The following is a 17,717-nucleotide window of genomic DNA, read 5'->3' as shown; positions in this document are numbered from 1 at the left end:
GATAAATACTCTACCTTTGTAGACAGCTTCCTTACTAGCAATCAAACAAGTGAAACTGTTTGTGCATAAACTCACTAACATTAGTGTAGCCACTAACCTCTGGTCTAACAGGATCTTCAATGCCAACCACACAGACGCAGGTTAGTCCACTGAGGATATCATTTTCATTGTCCCAGTCAGGCTCCCCATCAGAAGCAGGAAAATCTCTGTATCCAAGGCAGATTGTTCTCAAGCCCTCTGAGGCCATGGGCTCGATCACTTTCTTAACCAAGTCATCTCTGTCCCGTGGGCGGAACACCTTTGGCTCACCATTAGCTGTCAAGATTTTATAGCACCTGAAATGTGTAAAGACGACACATTAAATCATAAATGTAAAGGAAAAGAAAGAAAAAGAACGTGTAGGAGGGCGAAACATCCAAAGATGAAAGCCATTAATGGCTTGGAGTTAAGAAACATGGATAAAGACAGAGATAGGTACAGACGCATAAATGTAAAAAATGTCATTTAGACTTAATAAAAGGGTAAGAGAAGAGGAGAAGACAAAGCATTTGAATGGTGAGCTGCAGCAGTAAGAAGTCACACTAAGCCCTCTATGGGTTAAAAAGAAGCCTGCTTGGTTAAGAGGCTTACAGAGCTGTTACCGGCTCATTTTCTCAGTGCCTGTTTTTAAGTCACAACGTAAGGGGCTTGGGTGGGATGCACTTGAACTTCTTAGCTGCTTAAGCCATTACACATATCATTTACAGCAAAGTCTGGCCAGCCGAATGAGTACAAAAAAAAAAAAAAGAGCTATGGAACAACCTTTCATTTAGCTGATCAGACATCCATGATTTCATGCTTCTTCAGTAAAGAAATCATAGAGGAATTATTATCTAAGAGGATAATATTAAACCATACAATCCCCCAGCCAAAAAAACAACAACAAAACAAATCATAGAAAAGCAGAACATGTGAACGAACATGAAAAGTGAAAATGTCTCTTACTTTTTTAGGAGAATTTCTGAGGCTCCTTTGCTGAACATACGGTAGCTGCCGTCAGCCATCTTTAACACAGTGCTCATAGACTTGCGAACTGAGTTGAAGGTGTAGACCTTGTAGAGTTTCTCTTCAGGAATCTCGTTGCGGATAGCCTGGTAGTCGCGTTTTAACTCAGTAGAAAAGCCGAGCAAGGCACATTCGGTCTTGTTACCCACCTGTCGTGGCAGACCCCCTTCTTTCTCTGGAGGCTAAAAGAAAAAAAAAAAAAGAAAAATGTGAAGACAAAGTTAATGTGCTACACAGTCAATTTTAGAGGTACGCTGCTTTTTACAAGCATACCATGATTTTAGTAGTGTAGGCGCAGTTGACTGCCATGCCCAGAATCAGGATGTCTAAAGTGGAGGAGGGGATGTTCTCTGGTTCAGGGACCTTCTTGTAGTGCTTTTCAGCTATGTAGGCCTGCACCACAGTCATGCGATTCATGGTGAGTGTACCAGTCTTGTCAGAACAGATGGCAGTAGCATTTCCCATAGTCTCACAGGCATCCAAGTGACGCACCAGATTGTTATCCTTCATCATTTTCTGTAGGAAGATAAAAAAAATAAAGTCTGACAACACTGAAAGCTATATTTTCTATAATGAAAACATTTTATTTTTGTTTCATGAAATAAATGTGGTGAGATTTTACAACTGAATGACTAACTCCTTGATTAACTAAAGCCCTATGTTGGCTAAATAATACCCTAAAGCCAAGTAATGATCCCCTTTCCTCAAGTTGTTAACCAGATTTTAGCAGCTTGATCTTCTAGTTTTAATAGGCTAAAGTGTAAGGTGGTTAGTTCGTGCACAGGTCACTTGGCTAGGAGTCTCACCTTAACAGAATACGCTAAGGAGATTGTTACAGCAAGTGGCAGGCCTTCGGGAACAGCGACCACAAGAACAGTGACACCAATGATGAAGAACTTCACAAAAAATTGAATGTAAACAGGTGTGCACTCCTTAACCCAGGATAGATTCTGGATCCAGAAGGTATCCACTACAAACAGCACCACCAGGATGATAACAGTGATGGCTGACATAACCAGACCTAGAGGCAAAACATGAGAGAAAAGAAAGATGTTAAGTTATATTCCTATCAGGACACATTTAGCAGTATGTTGCTTATAGTGGGTGTAATTGTGATTATACAATATAAACAGTTGGAGACGTACAACCCAAAAAAAGTTGGAGTGAACACAAGGGCATGAGAGTACAAGCACATAAAATGTTTTACAATCTACAGCACTCAGCTGTGCCAGAACGAGTGATTTTGACTGACTCACCTGCTTTTCCAATCTGTACTGCTAGTTTGGTCAGTTTTCCCTGGAGAACAGACTTTTCTTTCTTTGGCAGGTTGGCTTTCTTCTTCTCCTCTGCATCTGCTCCTTCGTCACTGTTCAGAGGCTGCATTTCCATTGCAGCACCATCCTGGGCTTTAGCTGCAGCAGAGAAAACAAGACAAGGTTGTTAAAAAGGGCCTGGCTATTCCAAATCTGCACTGGCCATTACTGGTGCTGAGTGTTTTAAATAATTATATAAAGGAATACTGTGTTAAATTCATTTAAGAAAGACTCTAGGATTTATGGAAAAAGCAACGACTGAAATGAAAGTATGCTGATTTGTCAGTTATGATTTGTCAGTTATGAACACAGAGTATTCATTCACGATCAGGTGCCACGTCAAGCCTACATTTGAATATTTGCTTCCAATTTGCAAGACCAGAAATAAAAACTGCATTCTACAGCTGTGGGTGAATAAGGTTGATACAGGTCAAATAAACGTATTCATCTCTCTGGTAATATTAGAAAACTCGAGAACAGTTTTTATATTTCGTGTCTATAGCATATAATCTAGCTCAACAACAGGCCTGGACTAGATTTCCTCTGCCCCTCATAAAATATCTGTTTATCTGACTTTACAGGTAACAAGTCAGAACAAGTTGATTGAAACGGGATCACAAAAATTGCTGTATGATGAGAATATTTAGAATATGTAGAGCACTGTATCACAAGTTAACTGATTAAATAAAATCACTCAAAATTATAGCATGCTTTGTTGCTTCCCTGTTATCCCAGGAACTGTGGAAATGTCACTGTAATTATGTTTGTCAGCTGACGGCACAGAAGTTAGTTGAAAGATTTTGAATTATTTACCATACTTCCGCCAAGAGGTTTAAAGAACAGGTTACCTAGCTAGTGACAGATCTATTTGAGGCATCTCCTACTCTTCCTCCTTCTGCAGGTAAATTCCCATAAACCTCCCTTCTCAATCTCCCTCAGGGCCACTTTCTGTTCCTGCAGAACTAATGGGAATACCATACCCACATCTAACTAGGTAACCTTGGACACACAAAGCCTCTAATGCCAAAAGGAGGAGAAGAGGCAGCTGGCAGGCCAGCAGGGGCTGGTCTCTGTCATGTCACGCACCATGATAAAATCATTAGCTTTCCTGGGCACTGACGCTATGGCACTTCCTGCAGGACAACTGAAATATTCTCTTAACATTTTGAAGTCTTAAACAAAGTACACAATTCTTTTAAAGCATGGGGAGCCCTTGTCCAATTTGGGGATACTAAAGGCTCTATTTATGGTACAATGGTATGGACAATAGCACGGTATTGTGTGCGAATGCATGCAGCAGGAAGCAAGAGCACTGGGCTACTGCAGCTGCTGTGGACTGTGGCTTGCTCTGCACTTACATGGTCGGTGTAATCTCAGTCTAAAGGATTACTGCTGATTCCTGGCAGGCAGAGGGAATCTGTGCACAAGGGACCAGCGCCAGGGTTGTGGTCACAGACCCAAGCACTACTGATCATAGTGTCCCAGCAGAACAAGGCTGGCTCGCTGGCTGAGTTACCACTAAAGAGTCTCATTATCATTGTTATCGGTCTGAAATTGCACCAGTGCAAGTCTCAGAGTTTGACTCTGAATAGTTCAGTCTGGGACATCAATAGAAATTAAAATTGAGGGGGGCCTGAGGGAGAGTCAGAGAGAGATGGGTGGGAAAGCAGATGTTCTGGCCCCAGAATTGTTGCATGGCTTTAATCTCCTCATCACTAATCGCTATAACTGGATTCAGTAGCACCTGCTGCTCGAAGTGCAATGTGCCAGGGAAGGACGAGAAAAGAAGAGAGAGAGACAGACAGGAGGACCAGACAGTACAATGGAGAGCCAAGAACAGCCCGTACTAAGTATATGCTGACATAGGGTCATGCAAAAATATGTAATTCCTCATTACTTGCATGAAATTATGGTGGCCAATTATTAACAGACTGGGGCTGTAACCTACCCTCAGGACTGTTAAATGGGGAGGGACCCACTGATGAAGCTAAAGGCTAATACCTAAATGTAGGCACTAAGCTGTATGGCAATTACATGTGGTTAAGCATGTCAGTCTGTGTGTGGGCAAGTTACTCACCTTTCTTTCGATTTTCTACAGAACCATCCTGCTTCTTATCTGTAGAAGAATGCAACACAGAGTTAGGAACATAAGGATTTTTAAGGATTAAATAAACTAATTAATCGTATAAGAAAATACTGATAAATGTCTCTTTATACAGTAATTAGACCAATCATTCTTCAAATTACTGATTTAAATGAGGAGAACTCTACCATCATACATAAGATGAGCTACAAATAGCCGATTTGGTTGGCAGAAAATAAGTCGTCTACGGTGACCCTCTGACAACTTCTAAAAGTTGTTTTATATAAACAAAGGTCAAATCAGTGCTTTTTGCATTCATATAAACCCTGCTATAACTACATTTTTCTGCAGATTATAAAACTAATGGTAAAGACAATGCTCTTTGTGTGTCTGTGTTTGTGCTGAGTTTATAAGGGCAACAAGCAGAGGAGCATACTGACTTTTTTTCTGTTTCTTCTTCTCTTCCTTCTCCTTTTTCTTTTCCTCTTCGTCGTCATCATCATCTTCCCCGCCTCCGAGTAAAGTGAAGATAATTCCAGTTTGAGAGTTGACACCCACAGCAGTGACCAACATTTTCCCTGAGCCTTCCATTACATGGGTGCCTTTGAACAGAAGAAGGAAAACAAAGTGTCAGTAAATGACATCGGGAAACAGTACCTAGGATAAATGCCCTGGTCTTTGTTTCCATATGACTTCTTTCAGGTTTCTGTTTAGACAATGGTGGCAGCTTTGTCCCTGCCGATCTTTATTTGTTCCTTTGAATGTTTCATTTTGGTTCAGTGAAAATTTTACGCTAGATTCCTTTGTTGAGAAGGTGGTTTAGCCAGGCTTTCAAGCAGTATGATGATATACACACGAGAAACTAAATGCAGGTTTTCAATTGCAGGCAATAAATACAAATGAATAGTGCACTTGAAAGTACAGAAAGAATAAGTCACTACTGCAGATACACTCCAAACCTTTAATCAACAGCCTTTAATCAAAAGCCAATTGTTAGTCTGTGTGAAATAATGGAATTCTGAGAGGCTGTAACAGTGTTGCATCTCTGGCTCTCCATTCCTCTTAAGACACGATTTAAAAAAAAAAAAAAAAAAAAAAAAAAAAAAAAAAAAAAACCCACACAGAAACATCAAATATCAAAAAAAACACGACAAGCTAAAGTCGGAGTAAAGGAGCGAGACCCACGAGGCTCTGACAGCCGAGGAGTGGAAAGCATTTAAAGGTTCCTGTGTTAATTAGAAGATGCTTTTCTTTCATTCGTGAGAAGGGATACGGGCCGTGCTAAGGGAAATCAAAGAGCAGTAGCGAGGCAGCGCATAAAAACACAAACACACATGACTCCTGTGCCTTGGAGGTGTGCCAGGAGAGAGCCAGATGAACTAAACAAAAGTGTTTCTCCCTATACACGTTTTTCGTGACAAAGCCATGAACTGTAATTAAAAGGGCGTTGGGGACATAGGATGGACAGAGAAAAAAAAAAAATGCTGGAAATGTTGAATGGCTGATAACTTCCGGCACTGAGAGGCAAGATCAGGAACCAATTCAGTTTCAAACATGTTTTCAACAGAACACAAGTTTCATGCTGAGCTGAATGCTAACAAATATCTGATGGTCAATTATTTTCAATTTCTGGATTATAACAGTTTATTTATGAAGATCCAGATGATCACCTGTTCTTACTGATTTCAATAAAATTTTGGATCATTTATTCAGTGCAATGAGTATTCCAGAAAATTTCTTTTAAAAGCAGTTCAATATATTGGACAACATAATCTATAAAACCTCTGAAAATTCGGTCCTTCCCAGTACGAACCAGTAAAAGGAGAAGGAGGTTCATGTTACCTGATAACAGCATTGGATCTTTTTCTGGTGTTTTCTTGACGTGGTCAGACTCCCCTGTGAGTGAGCTTTCATCGATCTTCAGATCATTGCCTTGGATGAAGACTCCGTCAGCAGGCAAGAGGTCACCTGAAACATTACAAAGCCAAACAAGCCTTTAATTTGGAGAAACAACATCTTAGTAACAGTTTAAATTGATGCCTTAATCACAGGCTCTCAAAGATTCTATGACTAAGCGAGTCATGTGAAACATTTTAGTGCTCGTCTCTTCAGAGGTTAGTGGTTATGTCAGTAATGTTCTTTTTACTGGTTTATGGATTTAAATCATTAGTGAGCTGGCTGTTGCGTTCCTCCCACGACCAGGAAAGTTAAACTTGAAGAGAAATCCTCATCTTAATCTGTGATGAACTAAAACTAAAACCTTGAACCAAGGATGACCTAAATGTGCAGTACTGTTTTCTTAATGGCCCATATAATAAACATCTTAATAAAACATAGGTTCCACAATATATCGACATTCTTAACAGATTGACTTTTTTTAACCATCAAATAAAGGCTTATGTTTAACTGAGCTCTTACCGTATTTTACTTGTGCAATGTCCCCAACCACAATCTCCGCCACAGGAATTTGAATAACTTGTCCTCCACGGACAACAGTAAATTTCTGTTCCTGCTCAATGCGGCTCTGGAGGCCTCTAAATTGCTTTTCTTTACTCCAGTCATTGAATGCTGTTACCAGCACCACACAGATAACTGACAGAAGAATGGCGGCACCCTCGATCCACCCCGCCTCTGCCTCATTTTCATCCCCACCACCACCAGCAGCTTTTCCACAGTCTGAAGGAGGATGGGGAAAAAAAAAAAAACATTAACATACAAAGCATAAACTTAACACATCACCTCATGGCTCTGAGAAAAATAAATGCCATCACATCATTACATGTCACTGCAAGTATCACTAAATATATTTAACAAGAGACATAATTAAGACTTCAAACATAAGTAATATCTAGAAAAAGAAGATAAAACATAAATGTAATGAATGGTTTCTTACTTTCTCTCTCTGCATCTGGAGGTTTATAAAAAGAAAGGCCTAGTGAAACTATGGCTGCCACTTCAAGAATAATCAGCGTGACATCCTGTAGTGCCTCCCACACTAACTGCAAGAACGTTTTGGGCTTTTTGGGAGGTATAAGATTTTCCCCAAACACTGTTTTCCGCTTCTCAATATCTGCAGGCTGTCCGCTTAGACCTAGGTAGGCAAAGACAGATAAACAAAAGAAAAAAAACCTGTTAATTCATAAAATGTTAGTTTTAAACCCATCAGGGAATTTCACACAAAACAAGAAATATTTATTCACATCAGAAAAAAAGAAAAGAAAGAGAAGGCCTTAATTATGTGTCACAAAATTGGAGCGCAGATGGGTGAGTTGCTGCAGTTCACAGGGGGGGAGCGTGTCTCACTGAAGTAAGAGTCAGTGAGCTGTGCTCTCATCAGCAGGCCTCCAAAAGCATAATTTCCAAAAGGATTCAGCATTTCTGACAGGACACTGTGGAGGACACAATGCCTGCAAACAATGACACATTCTGTGGGTATGTCAAACATTTTCACCTCTTTCAGACACGCCAGGGAATGTGAAAACTATGGTCAAATCTAATCCCCCAAAACTGCTGTTTTCAACACAATGACCAACTGACTAGGGGTTGAATCAGCTATGGACTCACAGGTGCCTATACTCACACACTACTGTCACGTTATGGAGTCATCTCTCTGATACATTACACGTCTGGCTGCCCTGAGACCCAGTCATCCATGTGTACAGAGAAGGAGCTTTCTGCAGCAACCCATTCAAATGCCTCAACATTCAAGGCAGAGTCAAATATTCAAAAGGGCCTTCGCACATTTGATGATGCATGACAGTTTTTCAGTTCTATTCATGCTAGCTGTGTGTGGGTGGGGGTGCAGACTGGATGGAGAGAGAGAGTGTGTGTGTTTATGGGAAAGAGATGGAGCAGGCCTGAGGGCTGGGGAGGAGTGACTGTGTGAAACTGCTACTGACAGGCAGATGGGGGTGGGCGGGGGTGGTCGGGGGTGAGGGTGTAAAGGACCGAGACTATTAAAGAGTAGAGATGCTGATGGCTAAACGGAAGCTGTCCTGGCAGTATCAGCGTATTAACAGGGAAAAGGATCAGCAGGGCATGGAGAGAAAGAGGAAACGACAGAAAAACAGACAAGCAGACCAGAGGCATAATAAAAACCATGACACCGCCTTGGAAACTGAGCACAGTGACAAGAGCACAGACAATAAGATACATTGTTCTTCTGATCTCATGCTGTAGGCACAGACAGTTCAAACTGCTGATTCTGATGGGGTTTCCTTTTTTATTAATATTGGAGAAGTCAAAACTCCAGCAACACTTATTGTGTTTAGAACGTCATTGTCAGGCCAACACTTTGTGTGTGAACACCGAGACTAACTACTGTTTCAACAATAATGTTCTATACACTCATGTGTTCCTGGAATTCTCCATTTAGATTTTACCCCCTCCCTATTTTGTTTTGCTTATCCAATTCAGGGGTGTAAGGCAGCTGGAGCGTAACCCAGCTCTCATAAGGTGAGGGGCAGAGTAAACACTGGGCAAGTGGCAGTCTGTTGCAGGGCTAACACAGAGAGAAAGACAACTTTTTACACTTACATTCACACCTACCAATTAACCTAACTCCATACATGTGTTTGGACCACGAAAGGAAACTGAATACCTGGAGAGCAGTGCAAACTCCAGGCCCTTGTTGGGCCCTGGGTGAAAGAACAGTGAATGGACGTGTCATTTGTGGTCATTTCATAACCAAATATCTGTTGAATTAAGAATTTAATCTCTGTAGACTCTTCTCTGGAAGAGTTTGGAAATACTTTGGATTCATTGCAAGTGATGTTGTGAGTGTTTTACGCACATCCATCATGCAGGTACAAAGACCTGACTGAAAGACCTTAAATTTTGCTTCTAGGAAATGTACTCTGATCAGGGAATAAACACCTTATTTAAATGAAGACGTTTTAAATAACAGATATGTATCATGATATAAAAGTGATACATCGTGTTGATTTCATTTTCCATCAAGTTATGGTAGTCCCACCAATTCTAGATTTCACTAATAATCTAAAATAGGTCTAATGCCAATAAAGTAGCATATAAAATATCAGAAAACTGAGTTAACATTAACACCAAATCCCAAAGTAAATGCTTTTTCCTGTTAAAATATAAACCTTGATATTTGTTTTGTGTGTGTCAGTTTGCTAACTGATGACATAATTGGGCTCTAAAAACATTTTTTTTAAAAAGGCTTGAATTAAATACATTTACAGTTGCTTTGTGTTTTATCCTTGCCAATTCATTATAATCAGTGAATATAGTAGGATAATGGTTGGGCTAAACTTTACTCCTGAATAAATTACTTAAATAAATAACTACAATAAAAAATGCTGACTTCAGTGAACTGCTTCATAAAATTCCAAATTGTTTCCATTGATTTCAGATGCGAGTTAATTAAAAGAGGGTATTGCCGTTTTTTTCCCTCATTCCTACTCACCAAGCAGGTCAATAAAAACTTGTGTAAAGAAGAAAATAATCCTGTATTACTAGTTAAATGGTTAATTGACATTACAACCTAACACATACTTTTCTAAAAGAGGTGAGAAGAATGACTCACCACCAGCACAACACATTAAAAAAAAAAAATAGTGACTGGGTTTATCCAGCAAAGCTGACTGTTGCTGCTCCGTGGCTGTCTCTCACCATCTCCTTTAATTCTCTGTGCCTCTAATTAAAACACGCTGACAGCTAATACCCCACTCAACTTTACACCACATTTTCCCTTTGTATTATAGCAATAAATACAAGTGACAGAAGCCGATCAAGGTGTCATCTCTCCATTTGATTCACAAACAGAAAATAGGTTGGCCTTGGCCTCTTGCATCATTTTAGCCCCAGTGTCAAGCAGCTAATCATTAACCATTTAATTTGGATGCTTGTGCAAGCTGACCCATCTGAGTACTGTCATTTTCAGTCATCAGTAAGAGGTCAAGGTAAACCTTTACCCTGGGTCTGTCACAATTAAATGAGATGGGAACCACAACTAAGCATCATTGACTCAACAAACTAAGCCTGAGAAATAATTCCAAACTTGCGTTTTTATGCACACAATAAAGAAAAGAGGACTTGTGATTGTTCACTGTACAACCTTTTGTAGATTAATTTGCTAAGGAGGCGAATCAAACCTGGTGAACTGTTTTACTGTGAGTAAAATGTATAAAAAGATTCTTTATGTTGCTAAAAGGTTAACCATCAACCTATTTACATTAATATAATATGAAGCACATCTGAGTCCAATTAGGATAACTGGATTATGGGATTTCCATCACCTCTGCTTAAGTTAAGCCCCGTCCACATTTAACGTGCTTCATCATGATGATTAGTTGGTGGTTGACATTCCCGACTAGTTGAGCAGGTAACCACCTTATCAAATTAATTAGCAGTTTTATGGATTCTCAAGGATGAGAAAAGTAATCGAGACCTTAAATGGTATTTTACCTGTTAATATAATATAATAATATTGTATGTATAATAGTTAATATAACCTACTATGGTAAGATCACTTTAGAGTTTAGTTGACGGTGACAGGTAGTTTGCAATTGAAACAAGAGGAGTAATCAAAATAGTTGAGATTACAATACTGATGAATAGTCATGTTAAAAACCATATACTGATTGATTTTTTTTAATGTCTTTTTTTTTTTAACCAATGATTCCTTCAAGTTTAAATAAAAACACAAAAATAAAAATAATTATAAATGATAAATAAAGAGTCAGGCCCTAAATAGGGGATGTTTTTTTTTTTTCTTTAATGTCAAGCCTTTCTCACAAGAGAAGCCATTCATCCCTGCCAGCCTGCTTCCACTTTGGGATGTCTACGGGTGCAAGGGAGCCCCAGGCGGCAGCAAGTTTGTGTGCCTCAGGAGCCATAGGGAGAGCAACAAGCAGCCAGAGCTGACAGCCAGCTGTCGCACGCCGTGGAAAGATGAGCGGGTGAGAGAACCAGAGTCATCTGGACATAAAGGTCCTGCCTTTTTCTCCAAATTAGATTAATCTAAGGAAACCTTGCGAGTTTTACTTCCTGTAGATAGAGCTTGTTGACCGAAGGCCTACTTTTAGCCATGGGGCTTACGGGGGCAATAAAGAAAAGGAGTGCATTTCAGCTATACTATATGCTGACAGACTAAACCTCATCAATCTTCAAACTTTAATCTCAGTTTCTTGACTGCATGCCCTCTACCATTACACTGACGCAATCTAGCAACAGAAAGAGCTAAACATCTGTTAAACCACCATCTATATGGCAGCTCTTACAACAGCAGGTGTCTCCAGGACCGCAGTTCTCTGTGACAGCAAGTAACACCAATTCCAGGTACAGTGTAAATTTGCAGAGATAATCTTTTGTGTGAATCTAAAGTCCACTTCACACTCTTCAACAGACAAAAACCTATTTCCACTTCTTGTAATTTTACACGCCTCTTTCTCTTATAAAAAACACTAAAATAGGGTTGTTTATAACAGCCCTCATAACTATCATTTTAACAATTTCTTCCAAAAGCCTTTTCAGAGAAAATCATGAGAGGATTTTAGGTGTTGCTGCATGTAGGAATTTATCTGCTCTAAGACAGCGTTGATTAATAAACTGAGCATTGAGACTCTCAAATGATATCATCATCCAATTTCTGCCCTAAAAAATAGAAATCTGTGGTACTACATGTTGATCAAAGTACCATCATCACATCACTCAGGAAATTTTGAGACTACAAATAACAAAAGGCACAGTGTCTAACTAGAAAATCAATATCTCCATAGTTTTACAGAATTAGGTTGAAATGAAACAGAACTCCTCTGCACACCTTTAGTAACTAAAGCAAAACAGGAAAATAATTGTGCTCATGTATCAGTTTTCAAGCCAGAAATGACTACATGTGTATCAGCACACTTCCTAATTTCTCGCTGAACTGAACCAAACCAAGCCTGAGAGCTGTTATAACCACTCCCAGGCAAAACGCTTCAGCATATCACTTTGAATTTAGACATGAAGACAAGATATGCAGGCTTCCTGAATTACAAAGAGAAAGACTACGACTTAACAGTCCGAACCTTGACACTGAATAAGGGGGTTTCCTGTTCAAAATGACAGATACAAATAGGCTGTCAGATTTTATAAATTAGATCAACTGGATGCATACCCTGGGACCCAAGTATCAGACAATGTGAAAATAGCAATGAACAAGGGATAACTGTGAGGATTACTGCCAATAATACTAATTTAAAAGTGGCCATGACAATTTGATGAGTCTCAATATGCAAAGAAAATAAGCTACTTGGTTTGAAGAAAAAAAAATGCTGTGGTTTTAGCAACTGTTATATACTGTGGCATGATATCACCTACACCCATTACTGCAGCTCAACACCTTCTTGCCCCAACTGTAATAACTTCCATCTCTAAGCGAAGATGACATCACTATATGTTTTTTTTAGGCTTGACTAAGTCCCCACAAATACCAAAGAGAACAATAGCACCATTTTCACAAGCTGAAGGGCTGCTGTGAGCATTTAGTATATTTTAAAGCATATACAAGACAGAGTTTCCTTTGAAACGTTATTGCTGACTATGATATCTAATTATGCTATCGGTGTGGGGAAAAAAGAAACAGAAGCAAAAATGAAACGGGGGGGGGAAGTAAAAAATGATGTACAAGTGAAACCAGGTCAGACAGCTACGTGTATTAGCGAGATCGCTCCCTTCAACTCTCTCAGTAAGAAAATATTTTAGCACACACACTAAAACACTTGCCATCTAAAAAGACATCAACCCTTTCTAGCTTAAATGCCTCCACCTCTTTTTTTAGTACACTACAGTACAGTGACAAATGGGTTAAGGGTTAAAATTTGTCAAAAACCATTTTTCGTGCATTGTCTGAATAAGCTTTTGGCAGTTCTCACTGTCACAATTGAGAAAGCATAATTACATCTTTTTAAACTCACAGCACTGGCATGTTAATTATCAAAATCAATCTGAATCAGTGAATTGAAATCCAACTGAATAGGGAGCTCTCTGGTGGTCTATTAAGACTTATGTACAGACATGAAAAATAGCAGTCGTACTGCCACGATAAATTACATTTAGCCTCATGCAAATGGAGCTGGCTTTAAAGTCTTAGATTATGCAAACTAGTTAAAGCAGAGCAAGACATTAGTGCACATTCCTAACAGCTACATTTACTCAAACTTCTTTGGATGAAAAGAGCTTGGGAAGTGGAGGATTAGCAGAGGATTGGCTTCAGAGGTTCAAATAATGCCCACCCAACTAATTAGAAATCCCTTTTCAATTGTCAGGATCCTGTAATCTTAAATGATGGCTCAATTTCCCAAGCCAGGGACAAATGTGCTGATTGAAACAGTGGGTGTATACCAAGTGGAATGGGGATGTAGTCAAGCTCATCAGTACAGTCTTGTTTAAAAAAAAAATAAACCAAAAAAACCCTGCCACTTTAGCCCAATTTATTTCAATAAAATGACTGTTCCCTTTGAAACCTTCAAGTAACTTGCTTTCAGTCTCATCGTTTTGGACAAGCTGAAAATCTTAAAAGCATTTTAAAAACAAGACCGTTGATATGCTGGACACCAATGAAGGCAAAACAAAAGAAAAAAAAAGATCTGAAATGAAGGCTTAACAATGTAAACATGTCCCTAATATTCAGCTAACTTATCTTTTCATTTATTAAAATACAAATCAATACAGTAATAGGACTTCTTTGTGATTTATAAGGAAAAATGCAAAGCTAAGGGGCCTCAACTAACCACATTCTCTCTTTTTTTACAGCATACACTCAGCTGAGCAGAGGGGGAGGACAATTTACACAACAACCAATGTCACTCATGCTGAAAATATGACAGGACTCCATATTCACCAACATTACACAGCCACATGCATGTTTAGACAACTTGTGCTCCCTCAGCAGCTAAATTCCTATTCAGCAATTTTTCATTATAGTTTAGACAATGGCCCATTGCCTTTAGTAAATCTAAAGGGAGTTAGACAAACTGCACCGTGCACAAATGGCATGCGCAGTATTATCCAAGAGAGAAAAAAAAAAAAAAGAACGTTTAAGGATTAAAGTAAGTTAATGGTACTTGCTCAAATAACAGTTGCTTTGCAGTTTTGTAAACGCTTGTATTTACCATTATTTGGTTTACTGAAGCTCAGGAGACTTTTACCTTGCACCGAGTGACTGCATACAAAGGACTGTTACAGTGAATATGTGGTGACATTTTAATCTGGGATCAAAATGAAAATCCCCACAAATAAAGAGTTCAGTCAAGGTCATACTAGTGATTAGGCAGACTGTCTATAAAGGGAAACAGACAGAAGTAGCAGGGGAAAAAAAGAAAGAAAAGATAGGCACCATCAAAAGCAACCTACTTGGGTTTCACTATACCCTAAATGGAATTTTCCCCCCAATTCTTCTAATTATTAGCTTATGAATTTAATATTGAAGAAGACAGTCACAAAAGAGAAAGTCACTGCTTTACTACCAAGCCTTACAGAGTCCTGTTTTGTCCTCCACATGTGGGACATTTACCTGCCTGCAGACTGGTACTGTGCCCAAGCAAACAGCTGGTCTGTCTGAAACCTGCACACATAGTCAGAGAGGTGAAAAGGGAGAAAAGGAGGGTGTGTGGGACATATCCACACAGGCCTTGAAATAGAGCAGGACTGGCCCAGGTCAGAGCCAGTCTGCCTGGCCACCTGTCTGGTTTGTGAAAGCTTCCAAGGAAGTCATGTCAAGGCAATCAATAATGTGGATGACACACCTCCTAAACTATGTGTGCACCACATTGTCATTCCCAAAACTAAAACTGTCATGCTGTAAATGATCAAACTCAAATCATGTTGAGTAAAAGTGTTACTATACCATCTATTGGTGATGTTTTTAACCGGTTGCAGAGTCCTTGAATATCCCCATAATATTCCGCAATTTTGGTTACTGCCTCAGCGCTCCTCAGTTCCATTAACCCACGCAGTTCTTTTAGTGTGCAGCCAAACTCTCCATCATGGTTGGCCTCCACTATGGAGTTCTTCACCCCACTGTACGAGTTGTTCGCCATCTTCTTACTGCCTCCCCAGTCTATTGCAAAGTGTTGCTGCTTTGACTTGACAGCAGGGGTTTAAAAACACCCAAAAAAAAGGGCTGTCCTGGAAATTCTTAAATCCTCAAGAGTGTGAACACAGTGACAGTTCCCATAAACAGCCAACAGGCCCTTCACAGGCAGCTGGAGTCATATGCCAGGTAGAAGGGATATTATGAAACAAGCCATTTCCCTGGGAGAGCTGAGTTCCTATTCTTTCATGGTGACTGAGGATCACCCACAGAGCCAGAGATCACCATGCATCCAGATCTGGAAGAGAAGAGCAAACATAAAAAGAAATTTGTCAATATTCACACCAAAATGGGCCATTACATGAAGAGGGGGGTTAAAATTCATTTACTGACATAGCGCTTATGCTAACTAATATCTGGCCAGGAAAACATTTCATTTTCAGTATATAACCTACCAAGCTGGAGGCAGCTGAGACAAGTAGCTGCGTTATTAGCAGAACTGCCTCTAATCAATTGGCAAGAGATTCTGATTAGTTTTACTTAAGTTGCAATAAAATAATTTTGCCATCAAGATAAAACTCTTGACTAGTAATGAGCACTCTTTTTCTTGGTTAAAGCTTCTTGAGCATTATGTACTGGTTATCTACTGTTAACAGAGCTTCAACAACACTTTTACACATTTTTCTTGCCTCTTGCATGAGTTGGACTTGAATGAGGCATAAAGTGATTAAAAACAGAACATATTCAAACAATAACAAAATAATAACCATGTTAAACAATGTTGAAGCCAAAGCATGACAGTTCAACCAACTAACAGACCTCATGGACAAGCACAATAAACCACAAGACCATTTTCTATCTGCTTTTTAGTTACAATTCAAATTCATGTTTCTGTTTTTCCTATTAATATAAACTGTTCCTCATCTGATAAATAAGGATGTTGCCTGCTGTACAGATTGTGAAAGGCAATTTTTTGAATTGTGATAAATAATAGGCTTTGTTGTTGGTCTTCTACCTTATCTGTATTAATAAATAAACAAACAGCAGACCCTGATACAACATAAAGTCACTGTTTCAAATACAAATGTTGTTGAAAAGACATTACAAAGTGCATATCAAATCTTGAAGCCAGCACGGCAGAAGATCTCTCTATAATGACCATAGCTACAAGGTGGAGCAAAAAAGATTAGTGCAATTAAACCAGGTGTTTACCTTAAGTTTATTGCTTTGCACTTGAAGGTATGCTCTGCGTAGTCAGCCCATTCTCCCCTGTCATTTTATACAGAAACGCTTGTTGGCAAGCTTTTACTGCACTTACAGTAAATTATTGGGTTACGTTTGACTTCAGTAATGTTATCTTAACTTCTTTACAGAGAGCAGAGGACACAGTGAACACATACACACATACTCTAAAACCAGGGACAGATGAGAGAAAATAAGCTGACCATAAAGGATAGAAAAACAGTACAAACTCTTACACCCTGCTGTAATAAATAAGTGCACAAAAATCAGGTAACACTTTTCACTTCTTGGGATAGGAGCATAAAGCCCCTTGTCTTTAAAGTCATTCCAGCCAAATTTGTAAAATTAAGATTTCACAGAGACCTGTTGTAAACAAAATGGGATTACTTCAATATTTTATCAAAATCAACAGAACCTTTGATCATCACATTCTAATCAGTCTATACTTGAGTCCAAGTGAACATTTAAGGAAGAATTCCTGGGCTCATAGAATCATACATGAGGACAAAGTGAATACATAATAACATCTTGCTTGCAATACCAGAAATCCTGCTACTGTGTTGTAAGCCTGAACATAAACACCACTTTAACATGATGCGAGGGATGTGAAACAGGCCTTCTGATCCATATGAGTAAGAAGTCTCATGGACCTGATAAATCTTTTTTTAAAAATAGGTTTTTACAGGCACAGCATGGACCTAATGTATGATGATGTTTTAGTCCCCGTTTTCTAAATCTACTTTTCCCAATTAATGATGAAAATCTTAAAACAAACAAACCCACATGAAAATCGATATTTTAAGGTAAACTGGGCATGTCCTTGACCCTATGCAGTTTGCTTACAGGCCACAGATAGGAGCAGTATATGTCACAATAACCTTGTTCAACCTGCATGTTAAACACTTCCTTGTGCTAGTTTTCAGCTTTCAGCCCAATCCTCATGTTTTAATCAGAAGAGAGCAATTTGACCTGAATAAAAAGTCTTCTGGGCTGGATT

At 39.2% G+C, this 17,717-nt stretch overlaps 1 protein-coding gene across 3 annotated transcripts in view; it reads right to left on the bottom strand.

Annotated features, from left to right (window-relative positions):
- The window catches only part of atp2b1a (ATPase plasma membrane Ca2+ transporting 1a), a 39,872-nt gene that overhangs the window by 12,834 nt on the left and 9,321 nt on the right, over positions 1–17,717 (bottom strand). For all 3 annotated transcript variants that reach the window (XM_086270382.1, XM_086270383.1, XM_086270384.1), the window contains exons 2-12: positions 15,293–15,776; positions 7,334–7,531; positions 6,859–7,116; positions 6,283–6,408; positions 4,881–5,042; positions 4,435–4,473; positions 2,301–2,456; positions 1,851–2,065; positions 1,318–1,560; positions 985–1,226; positions 98–335 (exon numbers count right to left, since the gene is read on the bottom strand). In XM_086270382.1, the coding sequence (XP_086126508.1) occupies positions 98–335; positions 985–1,226; positions 1,318–1,560; positions 1,851–2,065; positions 2,301–2,456; positions 4,435–4,473; positions 4,881–5,042; positions 6,283–6,408; positions 6,859–7,116; positions 7,334–7,531; positions 15,293–15,485 (2,070 nt within the window). In that variant the 5' untranslated portion in view covers positions 15,486–15,776. The remainder of the gene's footprint in view (positions 1–97; positions 336–984; positions 1,227–1,317; positions 1,561–1,850; positions 2,066–2,300; positions 2,457–4,434; positions 4,474–4,880; positions 5,043–6,282; positions 6,409–6,858; positions 7,117–7,333; positions 7,532–15,292; positions 15,777–17,717) is intronic.

The sequence above is a fragment of the Aulonocara sp. 'chitande type north' Nkhata Bay genome, linkage group LG17 (assembly GCF_057382095.1).
Source record: "Aulonocara sp. 'chitande type north' Nkhata Bay isolate Kocher_YH1m ecotype deep benthic linkage group LG17, A_spYH_male_GT1.1, whole genome shotgun sequence".
Taxonomy (NCBI): domain Eukaryota; kingdom Metazoa; phylum Chordata; class Actinopteri; order Cichliformes; family Cichlidae; genus Aulonocara; species Aulonocara sp. 'chitande type north' Nkhata Bay.
Note: the sequence above shows the minus strand (reverse complement) of the source record. Positions and strands in the feature narration are given on the sequence as shown.